Here is an 18767-nt window from a genome sequence, read left to right as displayed (position 1 = left end):
ACACCACAACACCTTTCCAGCACAGCATCAGAGAGACAGGGCAAGATTCACATACCTAAACACCTTTCCAGCACAGCATCAGAGACAGGGTGAGATTCACATACCTGAACACCACAACACCTTTCCAGCACAGCATCAGAGAGACAAGGCGAGCTTCACATACCTGATCGCCACAACACCTTTCCAGCACAGCATCAGAGACAGGGCGCATTTCACATACCTGATCACCACAACACCTTTCCAGCACAGCATCAGAGACAGAGGGTGGAGTTCAAATACCTGAACACCACAACACCTTTCCAGCACAGCATCAGAGACAGGGTGAGATTCACATACCTGATCACCACAATACCTTTCCAGGATACTTTGACCTTCAGGACATACTTTTTGGGTTTATGTCCGGTCCGCTTCTCATAATATATTTTGGTATATCAGCACATTTAAAATGTAACTTTCAGGACCTAAATACAGACTTCTTGTATCGTTCCCATGTTCTTCTAAATCAAACCATGCATAATAACGTATAAAAGGTATGTTCTATTGATTTATTTCAGTGTCTTTAAAACACTCAAGGATACTTCTTGCTTAAGAGATGCTAGGTATTCCCCACTCCCCGGTCCCAATGCCTGAAAAGGAAGACAGCTGTGTTGGCCAATTAACACACACATTTCCTGAGATGGCCCCTGACATTACTTGAGAGTTTACAGCAGTAGTAGGAACAACATGACATGGAAGTCCAAGTGCAAAACAATATATTTGAAAGTTGGACTGACCTGGTTAAGTTGAATTTCAAAATATTTTAGACAACTTCCAACTTTACCAACAAACTGCAGGATGGTTGGTCAAGTACGTATAACCCAGTACCGTTATGATTTCATTATTGCTACACATGAGCACTGCAAAAATACCCCAAAAGCACCTTGTTATTGTAACTGGATCTCAACTGTCCTGAAAACATGAACAAACAATTTCAAGCACAGTTTAGTGCACACTCGGGATACACCTCTCCTCTGTGCAGATGATCCTGCATCATCGCATTCTCTTGGGCTACACCCTGGCTGGGGTTCTAGGATTCCATTCATAAAACAAACAAACCAGAGATCTGTTTTCAAACCCATGTTTGAACATGACAACCCAAACTAGGGTAGAAGACATTCAATTAAAGCTAAAACAGCCTTCAACAACAACATATTACATTCAAGTCATTTTTTCTTAATAAAGACTAGTTCCTACAGACAAAAAGACTATAAAGTTCCTACAGGCAAAAATATGTTAATTCAGCATGTCGTGGAAGACTGCTACTCATCGTTTGCAGAAGACAATTATCATGAAAAAAAACTCTTGGATGGTTTAACAGCCCCCCGATTTGCATTAAGCTTGTATACTCGGTAGTCCAAGTTTAGTATGTGAAACTATGTGAAATGTGAAACCAGCCTGTTTGTTGTTTCCTTTTAATTGATTAATCTGAGCACGTAGTAAATCATGGTAAAAGTCTATCCCCCAAAATATTGCAAAATAAGAACTTCATAGGGTTTCCATGGCTACAAACATCCTGCAGCAAAAAGACAGAGAGAGTGATTAGTTCCGATGTGAGGTCACTGACAATTTCCTGAACACTAACGGAGCAACCGGGAATCTGTTTTCATGGGAACGCTTGTGTACCCTAAATTAAGAGCATTATACAATTACAATGGACAAGGGGGTTTCATCTTCGTTATAATTTCTGTAAAAAAATAAACATTTTAAATTACACACAATTAAAACTGGCCTAGCTTGTATGACGTGAAACTTGGATAACCCTAACCCTAGCCCTGCTGTATCTCAGACAACACTTTAGGTAGAATATACTTGGGGTTGCACAAAGAAACAGACCACCGGTCACAACACAAGTCAATGGGTTACTAGGGGCAACCAGGGCAGCTCTAACTTAACACAATGAATCACCAGGGTGTTAAAATTGTTCTGAATGACAACAGCCTTTAGTTAGGCAGGAAATCTGTAGCAAATGATATTCTCCATCCTAAAATGATTTACTAATGTGTGCAGTTTTGGAAATTATAGCATGTCTTCAAATGTGTGTTAGATGTGTTGGCTTGCCCACCTTCCATGAAGCGAAGTCTTTACTATACGTATAGTTGGGCCCGTTCATACCTAGTTGTTTGGGAGGGGATCATTCGCACTGGATTTCACTTAACACCCAAGTTCGGTTCGTTTTGGCAGTTGTGAGATGTCAAAAATATTTGTTAGCATCAAAGTGTACACCAGATGTGTGTTCTAGGATTCACCTGAAAAGGTGGTCTCCACTTGATTGAGTGGATTAATTAATTCCCCCCCTCAAAAGTCAGGCAGTGTGACTTTGCAAGGGATTCAAATCACTTATCCACTGGTTTGCAAGTGATTCGAATCATGGTTTACTTGCAAACAAAATTAGTTTGCTTTGGTTCGATTCACACCAGAAACATTAAAGCGAACTTGAGTTTCTTTTATAATGAATTCAAATGTGTTTGCTTGGTTCACTTGCAGCTTCAGCCAGACCACAGTTAAACTGGTTTCACATTACAATTTTGCAAACGCACTCTGTTCTCTTGCTGATTACTAGAGTGGAAGTTCTCTCTGGAGACTTTTTCCATCGTGCCCAGCATGGAAAATAACTTACATGCTGTGGCCGTGATGTTGTCCATGTCCTTTTGGTTTATTTGGTGCTTACAACATCAAATCATAGCCGAAGAAATGGAACATGCTGTAAGAGTGTCCAGTATTTATCGGGAAAACACTGTTCTTTTGGAGGAAATGTGTGAGCGACGTCTGGTGTTTAGAAGCAAAAGCAAATATTACTGCGGTGTGCCTTTTATCATCATTATTATTATAGCTTGTTGTGAATGTTGTACGCATGGGAGGTAGTTTATTGAACTCAGGTGGAGCAGCGCAAATGCAACACGAATGTCTGTACTGCTTTGTCTTGTGGAGTGTATATTGCACAATTATAATGAAGCCAGATGCAATACATGTGCTAAAATCATTACTCAATTGTCATTTCATATTTTTCCTAGGACTTTTCTTTGCCTTGTGATAGCTTAAAGAACGCGCATGCTGCAATAGTAAATCTCAAACACTGGTATTAGTGTCATTTCATTGAGTAGCCCAGGTTGCGGGTTAGTAAATCAGCCCCAAAGTGTTTCTGTGATGTGCTGTTGTGTACATGTGACATTATTGTGTTCTTTTCCGGTGTGTGTTTTTTACAAGCCCTTGTAGTGTATGTGAGGATAGGGAGACACTTTACTTGGTGCTTGAAGTACGGCACTTCCACGATTTGCTTCACTGTTTCCAAGTGATCTGGAATATGTTTTGTTTCACACTGCAAAAAGTTGAAACGCATAGAAGTGGCAAACGTACCGAGTCCCCTTCCAAGCGAACCGAGACCATCATGTCTCAAGTGATCTCGGTTCACTTGGTTTGATGCACATTCTGGTGCGATTATGTGCTTCTCAGAGGTTTCACAGGTGATGCGAACTGAACCACGCTTCAATAGGTGTGAATGTGTCCTTAGAATTCACAACGCAGCAGAAACCGAACAAACTGGTGGTGTTTTAATGCATACCGCACAGTCCGCAGGAGCCAAGCCGTTAAAGGAAAGCAGGCTTCAATATACCTTTCCCCATCTGAGGAGCAGTTTCAGACAAGTGTGTCAATGCAGAGAGCGCCAAGTGATGCACAAGAGAAAAACCCATTTATATACGTAACATCTAAAAAATAATCATAAAATATGTAAAGACTGTACACATATAAAGCCTTAACGGTTTTATTGAGACGGGAATTAAAATAACTTCATATGCATGTTGATTTTTTGCTATATAAATAGAGCATGTAGTTTTCAGGTTTTATTGTTGAACATGTGACGCCCCTTTAAACTTACTTTGAGCCGATTCTGCTTCTTAATTAAACTCCTGAAGCAAAGTGGCAACATTTTACTTTGTTTTTAGGTGAATTCTAATTCAGATCTTTATAAACAAACTAGGTATGAATGGGCCCTTTAAGGGTTAACCGAGGATAGGGTTAAACGCTTCAGATCAAGCTGTAATAGGAGAATATTTTGGGGACATTGTGCCTTTACAACAGGGATGTACAGAAATAGATTTGCAAGTAGCAACCTCCTCCCACCAATACCATGACAACCCATTACCTACAGATTTCATCATTACTTTTTACTTGTTTAACTGGTAAATATTTTCAATTCTTCACTTTTTAATTTGTCATTATGTGTAGTGTGTTGTGCATAAATACATCACTACAGAATTAAGAAAGCAGCCCTGTATTACCTTTCTTATATGCCTGTGACTACTGTAAAACTTGACAAATAAAATGATGTGTTATGAAGAAAAAGTTGTTTACAGCTGGTAAGACTACATGCTCTCTCTCTTGATTTCATCTTTTAACAAAATATCGCACTGCGACCTGCGTGTTAGCTTATGGTGACATTAGTGTATCGTTACACCCTGAATTTTGAAATTAGTTGAAAATAAAGAAAACTTACCTTTACAATACTGACCCAGGAATTATTAGCAAGTTTGATTATTCTAGATCTAGTTAAACCTCAATGTTTTTGTTTATTTGCTTTTCCTTTAGGCTGTGCTGGGTTCTAACAGCACATATCAATTTCTCAGAGGGTATATCAATGTAATATTTATAGAAGTGGGGCATTTACATTCTCTGTTGTATATTACAGAATCCATAAAAAAAAATTAATCAGTCATGTGATGAACGGCCCATTTGCACCACAGTGTAGGCCAGTGGCGACAAAAATCGCTAAGTTGGCAACAGTGCAACTCACTCGCAACACAGGACCAATCGTATTATGCTTTGCGTGGTCGCCCATAGCAACCCGAGTCAGCGCAGTGGGAGTGATTTTTGACTGTGAAGGAAAATGTTAACACAAATAAACAAACAAATAAACACACACAAAACTGTGCTGTACTAAAACTTATACATGTAAAGAACAGAAGGAAGCACCTGTCAGTGGATCAGGACCTAAGCGTTGCCCTATCTTCAGTTCCACCCCAGATCAAGCAACTCTGCTCACTCAAGCAGGCCCAGCTTTCATACGTATGGTGATTTGTTGCACATTATTACTCTCTTGTGTTTTGCTCTGCCGTGTCTGCTTTTACAAGCAAATCCTCAAAATGAACCTTACTGTTTACACCAGTTCTAACTTTTTTTAAAGAATATTGAACTTTTTGGCAGTTTTGACATTCCCTTCTTTTTTACTTAATGAATAACAAACACTTGAAACTTTAAATGGCAATAATACCAACTTCTACACTAAGAAATGCAAGACTTACCCAATTAGCTTTTTTGCGGTCTGCAATTTATAATCAAAAAACTGAAAGGCTGGGCCTTTGGAATTCAAAACATTTATAATCTTGCATGCGCGACAAATCTAAAAATTTCATTATATGGGTATCTAGGCAAAATATTACCTGTTTATCTGACTCGTAGCCTGTGTCACTGAACGGCTTTCACTGTAAATGGCTTAAAAACTGATAAGACAGTACTTTGAGGGTGGAGTGAATTGTTTTTAGGAGGTTTAAACGTAGAGGCTTTTATGAGAGGGTGAGTTCAGTTGGAGAACATAGGGTGCTGTGCCTCAGAAAATGATATCAAGGTGTGCGGCAGCAGAGAGGTGGTTGGGAAGCACTGGTGCAGGCTACACTATTATTGTTAGTTTCTGTCCACCTCCTTTAGTGCAGTCCAAGATGATCTTTTCCAAATATTTTTTACAAGAAAAGTGTTTAAAAAAAGTTACAGAACCCCCTGTAGTGTTTACAAGAAACACATGACTTCACCTCTGCTGTATCCTGTGTTCTCCACATCGCAGCCTAGATCAACTAGGTAATTACGTTTGATCGGAAACATTTGGCAGAAGAATTTCTCTTCTACACATGGCAGTGTATCCAGTTCATGCTCCTCCTGCAACAATGCTGGTGCTGTGATTGAAATGCGTGCTGTATTGTGATAACAGGAAACCAGCATTGTTGCAGGAGGGATTGTGACCTGGATACAATGCAATCCTTAAGATTTAGTTTTTTCTTCTCCTGGCGAATGCTCCTGAATAAATGTTGAGTAACGTATTGTCCAGTTGACTTAGGTCAGGTTGACTTAGGACCCATGATGTGCGAAATGCCAAAAAAAAGTATAAGTATAAAATGCTGCGACATGGACAACACCGGACACAACAAATAAACAGCAATGCGTTTCTTGTAACACTGCAGGGGATTGTGCATTCTTTATATTCTGTGGGCAACACCAATTTTGTTAAATTGGTACAATACCACTCAGTTTGGATCATTCAAGATGCAGAACAGTTTTGTAGGCTGTTGTTTGAAGGGGAAATCTCATGAAAACCGGATGTCTCTTACCTCAGTTCTGCACTCTACTTCTCAGTGTTCCCCTCGCACTGTGTAAGCAGGTGCACAGCCCCTCCAGGGTCCTTGCTCACTGTCATGAGTAAGAAACACCTGTTTCTCCTTTCAAAAATCCTCTAAATATGTGTATCATACAACCTGTACCCAAGCCAGGACCACGCACTGGCCGACACCAGCGGATGGACACAAAACACAGCCTGTTTGAGATCTGTCTCAGAGCCCCCGCAGTTGTGAGATGTGAAAATAGAGGCTCGCCCTATAGGCTGGGCACCTGCTGAACTCATGAGAAGGGAACTACATTAGATGAAACAAGCTGGTTTGGGCACAGTTCAAATGTCCATACAGGTTTTAGGAATTCAATCAAAAATCTTGCTGCTGACAGTTTTTACTGCACTGCAGCGCAACAGCTCAGCTGCACCACATGACAGGGGACTTGCAGTAAGGCAGTTAGATGATGTGGATCGACGTGACGAGTAAAGGGAAGCAGGCATTTCAGATTTTACTTGCAACTGCAATTGGGTATGCTGTACATTTATAATGAATCTGACAACTTTCCAATGTCCCTTCCCCTTTAAGAAGCTACAACAGTGGAAGTTTCATGAATAGCAATCATAATACAATACAAATATCACATCATTAATTATGGTACAGTTAAGTAGAATGCATTTGAGGCCAAATATTTAGTTATTCATGTTATTGCTTAACCATTTTCTGAATTTGATTTTCAAATCCTCTTTGTACTGTGCCACCTGTGGCAACATTGATGGTTGAGTCACACAGTACCAGACTTTTATTCAGTTAAGCAAAGCCAAGGCTTCAAAACACATTGCATCAGCCCTGGCAGATTCCCATGTCACTGTAAGGCAATGAAATCAAGGTTAAACAAAAACATGGATTGAAATTGTAACCATGGGGCATGCAAGCATTAATAGAGTGTATGCAATGCTGTCTGTGGGAGTGCAGTGGTCAGGCTGTGTCAGGAAGCACTCCACAACGGCAGGGTATTAAAGCTCTTGTGAGCAATTTTATTCAGAAAAAGTAAGAAAGCAAACACTTTCCAACAAGAAAATAGAACAAAAGCCTAGCTCCCACTGACTAACACAAAAACATCTACTGTGTCACAGTCATATGGATACCGGTGACGGTCTCTCCCAGCAGACACCCCCTCTCCTGCCTGTCCACACTGACTGCCTGTCTTCTCTAGCCAAGTACTTTAATAGCATGTGACCCAGTTAACTGCTCACCAGTGAAACAATCAACTCGGCCACCAGTCTCTTAACAGGATTCCCATTTTCGGCTTCCTATGTTGGTCAGGTGCTGGAACCTTCTGGTTTGTTAGAGCGCCCCTCTGCCCAACACAGGTATTACACTGCAGTATATAGACTAAGGCTTCTGTTTTTCAGTGTTTATCAATATCATTTTCCTGTGGATCTTTTATTTTTTTTTTCAGACAGAGATTTATGTAGATACCTCGAAATTGTGTTTTTTGTTTTGTTTTTTCACGGCTTAGCTTTTTATATACTGTATGAAATTTTTTATTTTTTTTCCCCTCTTCTAATATGTATATAACTTGACAAACTTCATTCTTTTGCTGTCTTCTATAACCAAATAATTATGGTCACAGGCATATTATTCTGTTTTTTTGTTTGTTTTTAGGCATTTTTTTTTTTTTTAATTTTCAAAATTTGCAATTCTATTTTAAATTCCACAAGTGTGTATACCCTACATTTCGAACTGCAATATAGCTTAAAATCCCACGAGCAAGAACAATGCTCCGTTTCTAATTGTAATCTTATTTGAAATCTCATGTGTGTACAATCCAATAGAAATGTAGGAATTTGCTGCCACTCAGTAGTTGGGATGGGTTTAAAATATTCAGAACGAATCAATGCAGATACAAGTCAGGAAGGCGGGACACTGCCCAACTACACTGGAAAAGTTTTTTGGTTTTTCATCGGTTATTTTATTTATTTTTTTCACCAGGAATGGGGTGAAGCCAATATGAATTGAGTAACCATTTCCAGTGTTTTTCCTGTTTATTGGATATGCACAGTTTTATTTATTCATTATTGTAGCGGGAGTGTTTTATTACTGTTAAAACTGAAAATCAGAAGCACTAACTATATTTCAAGTCCAGTGTTTTCGCAGTGCCACGCTGTCACGGCTTCAGTGAGAGCTTGTACTGTTACAAGGGGGGGTGGGTCTGTGTTAACAAAGCCAATGTTAAAAGTAACTATTTCCCATCGAATCCCACTCTGTTGTTAAAGTGAAACTGATCAGAACCCTTCAATATTTAAGAGGTCACATTCACTGAGAATTCTCCAGTGTAGCAATAAAAAATAAATATAAAAATGAACACTTGACTGTAGTGTGTTAATTTAAGACATTATTTTACAAATGTACAGTAATGGTATCAGTTCTGTAGCAATACCGGTGCTAGCTTACAATATTGTAATGCGTCAATAAAATTGCAACAAACTGACAAATAGGTTAAAAATAAGCAAGTTCATTTACAGTACTATTGTTTCACAAGCAACAAAATACTTTTTTGTAATAAGATAGCTGTTGGCAAATGAATACTTCTGTAACACTTGGATAACAAATGTCTAACACATCAGTTTTTTTGAAGGTTGATGCAGTATACTGTTTTTATAACCTGCAGACTCTCCCAAGTTCTGTCGCAGCCTCCAAGCTGCCACATGATTAAAGAAACCTCATCTCTTTTAGCTTTATTTTTCCTAAAAAAAAGCAAGAGAACATGACCACAAACAAACCAGCAACAGAACCTGTCGGGTGCATTTGCTGTCTACTGGTAAGATTCCATCGTACTCCTTCCTTTATTCATTTCTACATCAGTATCCTGTACATTTACATAACATCTATCTTTTATCGGCTGGCACATTTAAAGAACAGCTTAAGACCTAAACAATCAGGGCTTATAGTGATGATTCAAGTATTCATTTATTTTAAAATCTACACACTTCTTCCTGTTTCTGCTCCAATCACAGCCCATGAGAAATATTTTGCAGGTTATTTCAGATGTTGCTGTTTATCAGAAAGGACACCTTCGTTTCAGCAGGGTCTTTGATTAAAAAAAATCAAATGAAGGAATAAACATCCTTGCAAATGAGCTCTGCTATGAAAGTAATGCCTCGTTTCCATCTGGTACTGGTTCCAGTGAATTCAGTTTCCATAGGCCTCTTAGACATGCCAACTTAGGGTTGAGTTGGATCCGTTTCAATGTCATAGTACTTGGGCTACATTTATATACTATATTGTCAATTTTAAATTATTTTGTCAAACCCCCCTCCCCAAACTTAAACAAATATGAGAAAACAAGCATGCCAGTGACATTACCATAACCAGCTTTCTCATGCAAAACATTAGTTTATTAGAAGGACATATGTTACATTAAATATCCAGAGACTCATAGTCTCAATAACGTTTGCTAAACAATGTCCACAGCAAGTTTTATTACAACTAAATAAGCACTTCTCTAGTGGAATCGTAAGCATGTATTGTAATAGAATGTCCAAATTGAATATCGGGGGGCAAAATCTAGACAGGGCATTCCAAAAACATGCAAGTGAGAAACCTGGACAGATGGAAAGGTTGGGCGCCTCCCTCAGACTCCACAAGTGGGCAAGGGGCCTCCAGATGAACCATGCACACCCCATATTATGAGAAATGTAATAGCGTGCTATAAAAGGTCCTTCTAAGACTGGGATTTACAGATGGAAATGAGGTATTTTTTTGCATTCTCCACAGATCTCCTGGGTTTCTAGTACTAGTCTACAGCAGTGCTAAATATAACCAAGTAACAATCTGAATCTGTAGTTCAGCTTCCAGTCTAGAATGTTCTGAAAGCTACTGTCCAGGACTACTCACCAGTAGGGGGCGTCAGCATGAACATCGTGGCTGGAGTTTGTAGAAGCTCAACACTGCTAATAGAAACAAGCAGGAATACCGGGTTAGCTACTAGTTTACTTTACTGTGGCTTCTTAGTAATGTTTCAAACGGGGCAAAACACCTTGTAGTTGTTTTGAGTAAAGAACTTGGGCAGGTAACCAAGTGCAATTCCCTTTGACATTTCTTTTTTCTGTGAACAAGGGCAACGTCATATCAGAATGTAAGGTCTGTAAACATTAAATACAAGGGATATGTGAAAAACATCAATATTGTTAATAGCGGTAATTTCCAGAAGTTAACAGTGTGGCAGGGAGTGGCAATTTCCACTGGACACCACCAGTAACTTTACTGAGAGACTTCAAGAACAGTGTGTGTCTTTTAGAGTAATGCCTATCTTTAAAAAGCTGTACAAGGCCAGGATTGTTAACATGTTAAAACAGTCAGCTCTCATTAAAATGCATTTCAAATTTGTCTTACCAGCAAGTCTTATTATCAGGAGTCTAAGCCAAATGCATACTGTCAGTTTTTATTGGTTAGAGTAACATTGAAATCACATTTAAAATTACAGTACAATGAAAAGTATTGGTTAAAAAGTTCAGTGCATTTTATTAATAACACAGCTGCAAGTGACCTTTTAAAAAGTTTTCACTGCAAATGAACTGCACTTGAAATCTGCTTGTCCCATTCTGATCATGGGCATCCAGGTTTTTCAAAATGATTGACAAAGTGTTTGCGGGAATGTTGAAATCTCTCTCTTGTACTGTTGTGCATTACTCACAGCTTTCAATAAGTTTTCTGGGCTGCTCCATGGAAATGGCACTGATGCATTAAATAGTTCACTTGAGTTCTTTTTCCATATGTGGCCATTTTTTATTTCATAATCAAAATAATTTCAAACAAACTAAAAATGTTAATCTAATGAAATGTGTTCAAAGGGCTAACCTTTTTTGTAAACTATGGATTGGGTTTTAGCTGTAACTAAGGCCCCATGTTTAGAAATTAAACAACCTTATGCAGCAGATTGTAATCTCTAGGTTTTAATTGTTTGAGATAAACACTGCTCAAATAACGTTCTTATTACCTCTACACCTGCCCAGCAATGCCGTAATCCCTTAACTAACCCACACACAAAATAATTAAAAGGCGCATTTTTAAAATCTATTCTCCAGAGGCACCTGACATTTAATCCAGGTGGGACAGCCCATCTGAAAGAACTTCACTTGAGCAGGCAATGCTCGCTCAGTGTTCATTTAGACTGGTCAAATGTCGAGTTAAAAGTTTTACTTGTAAATCATAATTGTTTTGTTTTTCCATTTCCATTGTTGGGTTGTGTTAAATTTCACAAATATTTATTAGTGTGCATAAATGTGAAATATATTACATACACTCGAGCGGTAATTTTTGTCAACTGATACGTGTTGTTTCAATTCCAATGCTGATCGCTGCCGCTGTTTGCTGCAGTGGCAGCCACAATGGAATTAAAGCGTGTTACTTTCACCGGAGGCATGGACTCTGGAGTGCTTTATTGCAGAGCTAAAAACCATCGCATGATGAACCAAGCCTAGAACTTAGCCCCGCCTCCCGAAGAAGCAACTAGAAATGATTTGATGTGGCCGGGATACAGCTTGTGTGCGTTTCAGCCATGCATTATTTAAGAAGACAGAAGTTTGTGTTAACGTGCACGTAAGAACTAGATACATTAATGTAATGCACGTTCAATTTGTATTTTCAAACATCGCAACGGGCCGTGTGTATAACATATCAGAAATACTAAAAGTAAATCACTGAAAAATATTAGTCGACACTTTAATCGCTGAATTTAAAGTTTCTTGTAATATTTCTAAATTCAGCACTACTGTGTTTAATAGTTAATGTATACAATCTCAGAGTTCAGAAAAATGATGCAGTGTACATGAAAAAAGACGGTAATAAAATCAATTTCGAATATACGTAAACATCAGACCTGCAAATAACCAGAATGCTGTACATCACTAATATTATCATTGCCAACAAAACGGCTTTCTTAGGAAAGCATAATTCCTGTTTACCAGCAGTAATTCACTGCAGTCTAACTGCTAATGTACTGCACTTGACGACTCTCCAGGCATTGTGATGAACTCCGAGGCAGCGCTCCGCATGTAACAAACATGCTCTCCGTGATGCAGCAGTACCTGTTCTTGCTGGTGGAAAGCTGCAATGGCTGCACTGACAAATAATAATGTGCATTCAATGTCTCCATCATTACAACAATGTGTTTTTTGTATTACATAAAATCAATATTATTATATTAAATAATCAACCACAGTGATAACAATATCATTATCAGTGGGAGTATCGTAGCCTATGAGGTAAATCCGAGGCGCGATTATTGCTGGTTGAAAACTTTACTACTACTACTACTAATAATAATAATAATAATAATAATAATGTTATTAACTGGTCGAATAACAATGAGTGGTCAGACTGAGGTGCACTATTCTGCGACTATTTAATTTTAGAAATCTCTGAATAAAGTAATTACATTGAAAAAAAAAAGACCTTTAAAATAGATCCAGCCGTGCAACTGCAGCTGCATTAATATCAGGAAATACACAGTCCACCTTAAACTGTGTCTAAATGAAGAATGAATGAACTTACCTGCACGAACGAAATTATTCGTTATTGTCGCTTTAGGAATATAATTGTTCTTCCACTGTCGTTGTACGCTTTATACTGCAAATATTTTTTGTTTTTCCACGGTGGTCCTCTCTGCTAGCACAGTCCTACGTTAGTCGCTGTCTGTATAATACTGTGAGGTGCAAGCTCTTCAGTGCTTCTCTTTTAAAGGGCACGGATTGATCTTCGTTGGAAATTTCCACCGGAAATGACCATACAACGTCGAGATACTTCTATTGTACACACTGATGTAACAAGCTGTCCGATACTACAACAACACTCGTTATAGTGGAGGTAGACAGAGAGCCTCTTTGTATTTAAATGGACTTGACAATGAAGTCACCTCTGGTATTAACAGAAGGAAAATAAACGCGTTTGTCTTTGCTGAATGCAGCCTGTCTTTGGTGGTCACCCTCTGTGTTCTGAATTGCAGCACTGGTGTCACGGCAGGTGCGACGGGCTGGTACAATCACAGAATACAGCCTGCGCACTTTGTTTTTGCAATACTCCAACACATTTTGTAAGAAACCAGCCAGAAAGTAGCCAAATTGTGTGTAAACCAGCCACAAATCTGTACTTTCATTTAGGAAATTTATATATATATATATATATGACCATACACACACACACACACACACAGTACTGTGCAAAAGTTTTAGGCAGGTGTGAAAAAATGCTGTAAAGTAAGAATGCTTTCAAAAATAGACATGTTAATAGATTATATTTATCAATTAACAAAATGCAAAGTGAGTGAACAGAAGAAAAATCTACATCAAATCAATATTTGGTGTGACCACCCTTTGCCTTCAAAACAGCATCAGTTCTTCTAGGTACACTTGCACACAGTTTTTGAAGGAACTCGGCAGGTAGGTTGGCCCAAACATCTTGGAGAACTTACCACAGTTCTGTGGATTTAGGCAGCCTCAGTTGCTTCTCTCTCCATGTAATCCCAGACAGACTCTGAGATGCTGAGATGTTGAGATCAGGGCTCTGTGGGGGCCATACCATCACTTCCAGGACTCCTTGTTCTTCTTTACGCTGAAGATAGTTCTTAATGACATTTGCTGTATGTTTGGAGTCGTTGTCATGCTGCAGAATAAATCTGGGGCCAATCAGATGCCTCCCTGATGGTATTGCATGATGGATAAGTATCAGCCTGTACTTCTCAGCACTGAGGAGACCATTAATTCTGACCAAATCCCCAACTCCATTTGCAGAAATGCAGCCCCAAACTTGCAAGGAACCTCCCCCTGCTTCATTGTTGCCTGCAGACACTCATTCGTGTACCGCTCTCCAGCCCTTTGGTGAACAAACTGCCTTCTGCTACAGTCAAATATTTCAAATTTTGACTCATCAGTCCAGAGCACCTGCTGCCTTTTTTCTGCACCCCAGTTCCTGTGTTTTTGTGCATAGTTGAGTCGCTTGGCCTTGTTTGCTTTTTGGCCGCAAGTCTTCCATGAAGGCCACTTCTGACCAGACTTCTCCGGACAGTAGATGGGTGTACCAGGGTCCCATTGTTTTCTGCCAATTCTGAGCTGATGGCACTGCTGGACATCTTCCGATTGCGAAGGGAAGTAAGCATGATGTGTCTTTCATCTGCTGCAGTAAGTTTCCTTGGCCGACCATTGCGTCTACGGTCCTCAACATTGCCTGTTTCTTTGTGCTTCTTCAAAAGAGCTTGGACAGCACATCTGGAAACCCCTGTCTGCCATGAAATTTCTGCCTGGGTGAGACCTTGCTGATGCAGTATAACTACCTTGTGTCTTGTTGCTGTGCTCAGTCTTGCCATGGTGTATGACTTTTGACAGTAAACTTGTCTTCAGCAACCTCACTTTGTTAGCTGAGTTTGGCTGTTCCTCACCCAGTTTTATTCCTCCTACACAGCTGTTTCTGTTTCAGTTAATGATTGTGTTTCAACCTACATATTGAATTGATGATCATTAGCACCTGTTTGGTATAATTGTTTAATCATACACCTGACTATATGCCTACAAAATCCCTGACTTTGTGCAAGTGTACCTAAAAGAACTGATGCTGTTTTGAAGGCAAAGGGTGGTCATATCAAATATGGATTTGATGTAGATTTTTCTTCTGTTCACTCACTTTGCATTTAGTTAATTGATAAATATAAACTATTAACATGTCTATTTTTGAAAGCATTCTTACTTTACAGCATTTTTTCACACCTGCCTAAAACTTTTGCACAGTACTGTATATATATATATATATATATATATATATATATATATATATATATATATATATATAAAAAAAGCATACATAAATGCACACCAGTAAGTAATGTTCAAAAAAAAAAAAAAAAAATTCCATTTGTACTGATACAGTTCTTAAATTGGTGATGAATAAAAAATAAAAAAGGCTTTACTTTGCAATTAAATGTCCTATTGTAAGTGACTGCATATAATGCACAGTTCACAGCCTACCAGTCTGTAAAGTGCTTTGAGATGATGGTCCACTATGAAAGGCACTATATAAAAATAAAGATTAACGCATGGCCGGATTAACGCATTGGCAAACTAGGCACTTGCCTAGGACCCAAAACAGTGATTTTTTTTATTTTTTAAAAAACAGACACAAAATTGCGTGCAAACTAGAAGAACTTCACTCACTGATATTTCAACCGAGGCACTGTATCTCACTTGTGTTCAAGCAAAATCAAACTAGCTGATCTGGAACATACTGTCTCGCTCACTTTCATGCGGCGACACAAGTAAATTCCAGGCCAGTAAGTTTGATTTTGCTTGAATACAGCAAACAACGTCTCTTTCATGGGCAGCAAAGCATAAACACAAGACACGGGCAGAATAATGTAAGCGGCAAAGGGAGGCATTGCAAATACTTACAAATCTGTGACCCTGGAGAAAGAGCAAGCGTGTCAAAAAAACACCTCCGATCAACAGTAAAGCAAGGCAAGCTCACTGCCGTCGCTGTATTGGCGATTGAGAAAGAAGTAAACTGCATTTGGCTTAAGATTGCCAGCTTTAACCAAGTAAACAAAGCATAGCGAGCTCGGGAGATATTGTCCAACTTGCAATGCTTTGTTAGATTGGAAATATGCTGGATAGCCTAGAATTTATGCCATAACAACTGACTGACTTGACGGATCTTGGACGTGATCTGGCAGCTGATGAAAACTAGCACACAACTGCGCTCTTATATATACCTACGTTTATATTCCACGTTTCCTATACTTTCCAAGGATGCCAATAATACGTTGATTTTGCCGCACAGTACTGCAGAATTAGAACAAGTTTTTTTTTTTTTATCCCTCAGATGAAGCTGTAAAAATAGACGTAAGACATCCATTGTCTACAGACATTCTGAATGGACTTCTGATGCCAGCAACGAGGGCATATGGGCAGTCCTGTCCAAGCAGTGGCCAGATGGGGAACGAGTGCTGGCATACTTCAGCCGGTCCCTGAACAAAGCTGAGAGATGGTACTGCATGACCCGACAGGAGCTATTCGCTATGGTGGCCACGGTGTGCCATTTCTGCCACTACATCTGCTGCTACACCATTTGCATGGACTACGCTGCATTGCAGTGGTTGCTGATGTTCCTGGAGCCAGAGGGGCAGGTTGGGTTGAACAGCTTCAGTCTTTGACTAACAAATCCAACACAGGACGGGGGCACCCCACGCCAATGCTGACTTACTGTGCCGTCATTCCTGCACTGAAGACAGCAGCCACCACCACAGACGGGAGGTCCGGGAACAGGAGCTGCTCACGGCAGAGCATACAGGGGAACAGAGCGACCGGAGGGTTGCAGGGTTGGGCAGCTACCGTAACTTGCAGCAAGCTATCAACCGTGACCATAGCGGAATGGAGACGGCAATAGGAGTGGGACTAGTTAAAAGCAGCTCCAGCCCTGCAGGGTGCCGAGCTCCTGCGTGCACAAAGCAGAAAAGCAGTATATTTTTTATTAGTACGACAACTTGTAGTAATTTAAAAGAGCAGTGCTCACTCTAGATACAACTCACAATCCTAATCGCCTTTCTCTTCTTTACTGCTTCCTCGCAACTTCCCAGTCTCTCTAAAGGTGCCTCCACCGTGACAATGTCCAGTTAAACATTACAAAAACCATTAACAGAAATAACTCTTACAGTATTGTTAAAGGGTATATAAGGACCTTTTTATTTTATTCCCATGTGTTGCTACAACTGTTTACATAAGGTGTGTGTATTGTTTTTTTTACATTTTGACCACTTTAAAATTTTTAAATTGCATTCCCTGCCTCAAGATGGCTTTACATGTACCTGCACAGACCTCTCAGAACTACATTTCCCATCATCCTCCTGCTCACTGGTAAATCTCAGTTACATGTAAGCAGGAAGATGATGGGAAATGTAGTTCTGAGAGTACATATGAAGCCATCTTCAAGCAGGGAATGCAATTTAAAAGTTAAAAAAAAAAAGTGGTCAAAATGTAAAAAAAAAAAAAAACATACACCTTATGTAAACAGTTGTAGCAACACATGGGAACATGTAACAATAAAATAAAAAGGTCCTTATGTACCCTTTAAGCTTTTACCACAGTTAACTTTATAAGGGAAGGGGATACCTCAAAATGCATTTAAAACAATGGTCTTTTACTTCCAAAGTACCTTGTGTGATATTATTTCCTAAAAAAGTCATAAGAAGAGAAATAGTAAAGCGCCTTCCTCGCTTAACTGCATATTACCTCTGGCAACCGGCAGTGTTTGCTTGCTACATGTAACAGAAGCTGAAAAAACAGTTAGCCAAGAGACTGCTTGGCTTGCTGTGCAAATGAGGGTTTTCAGCCCTGGAATCAGGGCACGGTGGAGGACACACTAAAACACGACAAATAAATAATAAAGTACTTTTAATATGAATAATGTTCAGTTTTTAGCATGTGTGTCTCACTCTACATTTGGGTTTACTGCAGAGATGGTTTTGCACTTAAGCCTGGAATAACAAGGGTGTTACTGGAAGCAGTATTGTCAGCTGCATAGTTCTCCAATGAGACTGTTATTGGCAGGGCCTTTTTATCCAAGAGCCAGCGACTGTTCCAAACCTTCTCTGGGGGTAACACGATCCTCAAGAATTAAAAGGTTATTGCCGAGGAAAAAAGTATTCCATTCCACACACATCACAACAGCTCCTAACTTTAGCGGCAGTATTATTTGGTTCTCATGAACACATTCTGCACTCCATCTGATATATCAATATATTATAGACTGCTCAGGATCTTTCAGCCATTCAGAGCATGCGTTTCCCCTTCTGTATTCCACAACACATCACAGAAACCCTATTCATCCACTGTCACCTGCTGCTTCGTGTTCTAAATAAAGTTCAGTCATGAACAGAAAACAAATATGCTGCAGCTAGATTTTTTAACTTGTATATTAACACTATTTAATACAGTTACCGGACAGTGAGTGCCTGTCTATGGGTTATATTGATGCTCTTAGATTATAAAACAGACCGCAGCTTTTGGTCCACTCACTTCTTCTTTTGCCAATACCCTTATGTAAATTTCCTATAGTAAAAGCACAGCAAAGTGTAATAAAGCATAGTGAAAGCATCTCCCACACCAGGGTCCACTGTCACTGCATCCTCCGTACCGGGGTCCACTGTCAGCACAGCCGGGGTATGGTACTGCATCCTTCCACTGCCACTGCATCCGCAACCGGGGTCCACTGCCACTGGCTAAACTATGGTAAATTCATAGTATAATCCTCCGCACCGGGGTCCACTGTCACTGTCCTCCGCGCCGGGGTCCACTGTCACTGTGCAAAAACTGC

The 18767-nt window shown here is 39.6% G+C and overlaps 1 protein-coding gene and 1 non-coding gene across 4 annotated transcripts in view; one reads left to right on the top strand and one right to left on the bottom strand.

The window, feature by feature from the left end:
• LOC121328803 (transmembrane protein 269-like) overlaps positions 1-13362 on the bottom strand; it is a 33667-nt gene extending 20305 nt beyond the window's left edge. Inside the window, exons 1-2 of one of the 3 annotated variants that reach the window (XM_041273872.1) lie at positions 12966-13362; positions 10308-10360 (exon numbers count right to left, since the gene is read on the bottom strand). In XM_041273872.1, the coding sequence (XP_041129806.1) occupies positions 10308-10332 (25 nt within the window). In that variant the 5' untranslated portion in view covers positions 10333-10360; positions 12966-13362. Of the gene's footprint in view, positions 1-10307; positions 10364-12965 lie in introns of those variants that run through there. The other 2 variants (XM_041273871.1, XM_041273873.1) reach the window with 2 other exon arrangements.
• LOC121329419 lies at positions 12644-12787 on the top strand. Its single transcript, XR_005951779.1, has one exon. It is a non-coding gene; the product is annotated as a U4 spliceosomal RNA (small nuclear RNA).
• Positions 13363-18767: the final 5405 nt, after the last annotated feature.

Source organism: Polyodon spathula, chromosome 16, assembly GCF_017654505.1.
Source record: "Polyodon spathula isolate WHYD16114869_AA chromosome 16, ASM1765450v1, whole genome shotgun sequence".
NCBI lineage: Eukaryota > Metazoa > Chordata > Actinopteri > Acipenseriformes > Polyodontidae > Polyodon > Polyodon spathula.
Note: the sequence above shows the minus strand (reverse complement) of the source record. Positions and strands in the feature narration are given on the sequence as shown.